This window comes from Ailuropoda melanoleuca, chromosome 2 (assembly GCF_002007445.2).
Source record: "Ailuropoda melanoleuca isolate Jingjing chromosome 2, ASM200744v2, whole genome shotgun sequence".
Lineage (NCBI taxonomy): Eukaryota > Metazoa > Chordata > Mammalia > Carnivora > Ursidae > Ailuropoda > Ailuropoda melanoleuca.
The window spans coordinates 186051317-186058101 of record NC_048219.1 but is presented as its reverse complement, the minus strand read 5'-3'; the positions used below and the strand labels follow the sequence as shown (position 1 = coordinate 186058101).

Here is a 6785-nt window from a genome sequence, read left to right as displayed (position 1 = left end):
CTGGCTGTCTCTATCTCTGTCGAATAAATAAATAAAATCTTTAAAAAAAAAAAAGAAAAAGAAATAAGCTACTTGAAATATACAGATGCCCCAAGTGGTGTTTTCTGCAGTGAAATGAAACAGTCACAAATGATGAGCTTCACTGATAGCAACTTAACAGTGCTGCCGACCTAACAGAGGGCTGGCTCTTCTCTCCTAGAGATTGAAAGTTTCTCTGTCTTCTGTTACTGTGAGATGCTAAGATCTAAGGCACTTTCCTGTTGTTTTTGCTATGGTGATCTGCTCAATGCTTCTACGTTGGAGACCTTAACTTCTTTTCATTGTTCTTCCCAGACGGCCACGGTGTCTTGGGATATCCGGACATTGTACTCCACGGTACCTGAAGACGCAGAGCACAAAGCAGAGAATTTACTGGTGAAAGAGGTAAATGTGTGCTTCTAATCCTTTACTTTATAAAGCTTTGTTTTCCCCTCGTAGTACTCAATACAACTTCCTGTTATTATTGTCTTCCTCTGCTTTTCAATAGAGAATTCCAGATGCTATGATTGATTGACGTCTTTTAGCTGGCATCACCTGTAGATTCTTTGCATTTTCCTGTTAATCATTTTTCATTATCTGGTGACTCTTCAAGTTTTGAACTTTTCTTTTTTTTTTTTTCTTTTACCTCACTTAAAATCCTCACATTGACGAGTATTTCTGTATTCTTAATGGAAAGATTTAATTTTATTTTGCCCACATAGACTGAGTTGTTGGCAAGGCCATAGGATGTGAGAATCTTGGATAACAGAGTTTCTATTTTAAGAGATAAAGTTTTGGGGCACCTGGGTGGCTCAGTCAGTTAAGCATCTGTCTTTGCCTCAGGTCATGATCCCAGGGTCTTGGGATCAAGCCCCATTTTGGGCTCCCTGCTCAGGGGGAGCCTGCTTCTCCCTCTCCCCTTGCCTCCTTCTCCTGCTCTCTCTCACTACATCTTTCTCTCTCTCTCAAATAAATGAATACAATCTTACAAAAAAAAAAAAAGAGAGAGAGAGAGATACATTTTTTTTTCGATACTGACTATGGAAATAGTTCATGGTGAAGCCCTGTGGCTATGATAAAAATATGTTGGGATAGCATTTACTGCATTCAGATGGTACAAGAGAGACCTACAAAAATACTTCTTCTAACCAGTCCTAGGATGTTTTAGGACAGTTACTTAGAAGATGTTTCTGGCATGAATAAATGATGCTAGTCCTTCCTCTACAGAAAATGCAGTGGGAAAATTTAGCACAGGTCAAACTGAATCTGGAGAGAAAACGGTGTATCCCAGTTAGGATTTAATTAAAGCTACATACCATAGCAAAACCCCTTCTCAGCTCTTAAACATATGCACATGAATATAAGATAGCTTTATTAGCATATGTGTTAATATCAATCTATATTAATCATACATACTTTATGTTATACACTTCAGTCCAGATCTTTTGCCATAAATTTATGGGTCTTTTTTTTTCCAATTCCATATTTGTTTCCCAAAGTTCATATTAAATTATACTACCTTCTAAGGAGTTAAAAAATGAAAAAGTACAGGTTCAGATAACATCAGGATATCTGGGTATACTATTTTCATATTTACTGATAGAGATAATAAATATGACGTCAGTACCATAATATTTTGTTTACAGTCACCTTAGAGGAAGTTTTGATATCTGGTAGGGCATCACAGTTTATTTTTTATTTTTATTTTTATTTTTTTTAAAGATTTTATTTATTTATTTGACAGANTATTCGACAGAGATAGAGACAGCCAGAGAGAGAGGGAACACAAGCAGGGGGAGTGGGAGAGGGAGAAGCAGACTCCCAGCGGAGGAGCCTGATGTGGGGCTCGATCCCAGAATGCTGGGATCACGCCCTGAGCCGAAGGCAGATGCTTAACGGCTGCACTACCCAGGCGCCCCAGCATCACAGTTTAAAAGAGAGTTGATAAATCATTTTTTACACAAAAAAATCAGAATTGCTGAGACAAGGTCTACAAAAGTTCTTCTGGAAATACGTAAATAAGCGTTAACTTAGGATTTAAAACATTTATGATATTGAATTCCTAACTGGGAATATTTAACCAGTTCTTCCTGAGTGTTCTTCATTAAAATATTGCACCTTTATGTAAAGATCTTTAACTTGTTAAATTTATTTCCTTATAGTTTGTAAATTTATTTCTTTACAGTACTTTATAGTTTTGTTGCAAATGTGAGAATTTTAAAAAAGATTTTATTTATTTTTTTGAGATAGAGAGAGAGAAAGAGAGAGATCATGAGCAGGGAGGAAGGGTAGAGGGAGAAGCAGACTCCCCACTGAGCAGGACCCGATCCCAGGATCCCGGGATCATGACCTGAGCCAAAGGCAGATGCTTAACCAACTGAGCCACCCAGGTGCCTGCAAATGTGACAATTTTTTTTAAAACATATTCTTTTTCTTACTGTTCATTGCTGATATCTTTGAAAATATACTGATTTTTGAATATATATAACTAGCTCACTAAACTTCCTTATCCTAATAAGTCTTTTGTAATGTTAATATTTGTTTTCATTTTTACTTTATTTTTTTGCAAATAGAAAGACAGGACTTACGGTTCTCATCTGATTTTTAGGTGTGTGTCATATCAGCTGCAAACAATTAAACTTTTCTTTGTTCTTGCCTTGTTTTATTAACTGATATTTCTGAAACAATGTTGGACAATAATGCTCATATTGGACATCCTGTCTTAATTTTGATTTTAGAGGGAGGCCTTTAGCATCTTTGATGTTTTATGGAATTTGGTGTTATGACAGTTTCTGGCATAAAAGAAATGTGTAAGAAGGATCTTTCTTGACCTTTTTAAGTGCTTTAAAGATTGGCTACTGTATAATATGAAATCCATATGCAGTCTTTTAATATAATAGGTTTACCACTTGAATTTAGCTCTGTAATAAAATTAATAGGTTTCTGTCCTATAGGTCCATATTTGTATTTCTGATGTAAACTTCCTTGTTCAAATTGTGTTATTACCTTAATATTCTACTCCATTCGAATTGCTAATATTTTATTTCATGCTTTTGCATTTATATTCATGAGTGAAATTGGCTCTAGTTTTTTTTCCTCACCTTGGTATTAGACAAATGCTAGCTTTAGAAAACTGCAACACTCTCCAAACTTTTCTGTCTTCTTGAATAAACAAATAAATCAGTGAAATGAAACAGAGTATCTAGAAACATATCCAAGTAAATATGGTTACTTAATAAATGAGAAACATGGCATTTCAAATTCTCAAATATATCTCGGGGGTAGGTGATTTCATGAATACCACTTGGTTATTCATTCTGGATGAAAATAAAGTTAGGGTTCTATCTCACAGTAATACAAAAATTAATTTCAGGCCAATAAAAACAATTTAAATTTTAAAAACAAAAATAGTAAAACTAAAGAAGAACATTTTTAATTGGAAATTTAGGGGAAATGGACAGATTTAAGCAAATAAAAATCTTTAATTTTTATATGATGAAGGGTGCCATAAATAAAGCCAAAAAAAAACAAAAACAAAACTGTGGACTCTGGGAAACAAACTGAGGGCTTCAGACGGGAGTGGGGTGGGGGATTGTGATAGGCCAGTGATGGGTATTAAGGAGGGCACATATTGCATGGTGCACTGGGTGTTATATGCAAATAATGAATCATGGAACATTGCATCAAAAACTGGGGATGTACTGTATGGTGACTAATATAACAAAATAAAAATTATAAAAAAAAGAAAATATTTAATCAGAGCAATTATTTGCAACTCATTATTTCTTTTTGCCACACATACACATACTCCTAATTTTCAAATTCCTACAAATTAATAATGAGAAAAATAACCCAAGAAAATATGAGCAAAAGACATGAGCGAACAGTTCAAAAAGAGAAAATGCAGTTGGCCAAGGGGCACACAAAGTTGCCAACATTCACTTATAGTCATGAAAATATAAATTAAAACAAAAATTATGTATACTTAAATGAAGAAAAATTTTAAGATGAGTATTATTTAGTGACAGAAGGAATATAGGAAATAAGCATTATCACACAGTGTTTGTAATATTCACATGTCTATAACCTTTGAGATGTAATTCCAATGTATCTTTTAAGTAGTACATATAAATGTGTAACATGTGTGTTATTGAAAAAACGCTAGGGCATAAAAATATGATTACAAGGATGAGTATTGCTGCACTGGACAGTTTGTAATGTCACTTGATAAGGGTGGGGTTGAATAAACTTTGGCGCATTTATATTTTATAATAATATATAACCAATAAAAATTACATATATTTAAATGTGTTAGCTTGGATGCCCATGATATGTTGTTAAGAGAAAAAAGTAAGTTGCATAATATATAGTGTGTTCTCTTGAAGGTGTAAAACCTATAAATATATACATAAATACGGCTTATTTATATAAGCCTTGAAAAGTATTAAAAAATGTACTATGAACTCATAACATTGGTGATGTCACAATTTTAGGATTGTAAGGGGAAGGGAGAAATTGGTTTTCAGTTTATATGTTCTGTATTGTGTGTTACAAATGTATTTTTGTATTTAAACAAATATTTTAGAAAAAAATTAGTTAGAATATATCTTAAAATGCTGCCAGAATTGGAAGCAGCCCAAGTCTCTCTCCTAAAACTGTCTCCAAAAGTTAAAGTCTAACTTTATTCTTTGAGTCCTTAGTTAATTGCCTTAAAGATTATATCAGATTCTTTTATTATTATTATTTTACTTTAACAATGATTATTATTATTTTACTTTAACAATGAAAATATCATATAGAATGATCAAAATCCCTTATATATTTAGCTTTACGATTCCACCTGCTGGGTTCGTCTGTCCATCATAGAAGCCAATTAAGTTCATCTGATGTAGTCCATTCATAACCACTTGTAATAGAACTACTATGGATTTATACACATTTCAAAGATTTTAGGGACCTTTCATTTCATGGTCTTTTTACCTCTTTCTGTGTGCATTGGGTATTTGTCTATTTCTAGGTTTTCAGCAGCCTGCTTTAGGCTGTGAAAAATCGCTCTCCCATGAACCAGGGGTTCTTAGCTGTCTGCTGTGGGTCTCTGGTTCCCTAAGGCTCTGAGACCTTGGGTTTGGTGGCCAACTTGCCGCAGCCCTTGGCTCTACACACGTGCTTGTTTGATTATCTGGCATATCTTCGAGATGGGGCCAATCAGCTCAAATCCTAAATCTCAGGACTGATTCAGAAACCCCACCCCCAATCTCTGGATCCAACCATGATGTCAAATTTAGCTACTTTCCCAGGAGAAGGGCAACCTAAAAAGAAGACCAGTACAACACTGGAGACCTTTGACGATATTCTAGGATTCTTAGAGGGCTTTAGTTTTGTTGTTGCTTTCATGACCTTCTGTACCTCGACTTCCAATGGCCGGATTGACCCCTGTATTTCTGTAGTTCTCTGAGAATGTCAACTTGGGGGGAAAAGAGATTGACCACGAAATTCGCCTTTGTCTTGCTATTTCTTCTGGAGTGAAATTTCTCCCCTTTTGTTCCCACCTTTGAATTGCTTGCAGCCTGCGGTTATTCCTGCTTTTCTCACTTCCACCCTCAGCTTCTCCTTTCTCCTAAGAGCAGCTCCAAGGAGCAGTCCAGTACAATGTCTTTTACCTTCGATCCCAGATATCTGTCCAACTTTTATGTTGCAAGATTCAGGACAGAGCATTTGTCTGGGCAACATGAATGAACCTTACGTTTTTCTCAACTACATGGATCTAAAGCAGTAAAAGGAAAGAAAAGAAAGAAGACGAAGCCCGGGAAGAAATCATTTTCTTCCCTGCTAATTTTTCTGTATCACTAGCTGTGAAAATTGCCATAGTTTGCTTGGTTTTAAGGATGGGAATAAAGGGAAGCCTGTACTTAACAGGATAGGAAGAAGAGAAAGCCCAGTTACAAATATCACGTGATAAAAATAGAACATGACTAGTCAAGCCTGGAGACAGCAGATAAAAAGAAAGAGGTCACCAGAGAGCTGGGTTAAGACTGAGAAATGATCCCAGAGAATTATGCTGGCAAGAAGCCTTGACCCCAATAGGTAATAGCAGCTAACCCTTATCAACGACTTTCTTTGTGCCAGATCCAATTATAAGCCCCGTACTTGCAGTAATTATAAACATATGTTCCTGTGGCAGCAGCACCTTGGAAAGATGAGGAAACTTTTATAGAAAGGTTAAGCAAGTGTTCAGCATCTTACAGCTGGGAAGAGACAGATCCAGCGTCCTCACCCTTGTTGTGCAACCACAACGGCCTCTGGCCTCTTAACCATGATGCTAATTGCCCAGGAGATGCTTTACTACAGCACCCTCTGGAAGGACTATGCCCCTCAGTCTCCTCCCTGACAATCCCACTCATTTTGGCCAGATAACTCTGATGCATGCAGTTAGGGGCCCACCCTTTGAGAAATGTTGGCTGGATTTTTGAAGCCAGATTAAGCCAGCACTGAAATGAATTCATTGACGTTTTGCAGAAACACGTGTTTCCCTTACAACCTCTGTTTCATTGCACTGAGCGACCTTTGTGGTCCTCTGTGCACTAAGTGCCCTGTGGCTCCCCACGGGGTAGCGAGGACAAATACTGTGGTTGCTAGGCAGCAAACTGGCATGAATCTAATTTAAACACATCCAGTTCAATACTGATTTTGAATTATCTCTCACTTCACTCTACCCTGACAATTCTCAGCTCCTTTTGAAAGGCAGCGAGCATTCTTGTATTTTTTTT

At 36.3% G+C, this 6785-nt stretch overlaps 1 protein-coding gene across 2 annotated transcripts in view; it reads left to right on the top strand.

The window, feature by feature from the left end:
• The window catches only part of DOCK10 (dedicator of cytokinesis 10), a 240246-nt gene that overhangs the window by 81921 nt on the left and 151540 nt on the right, over positions 1-6785 (top strand). For both annotated transcript variants that reach the window (XM_019798992.2, XM_011224086.3), the window contains exon 3: positions 334-423. In XM_019798992.2, coding sequence (XP_019654551.2) covers positions 334-423 — 90 coding nt within the window. The remainder of the gene's footprint in view (positions 1-333; positions 424-6785) is intronic.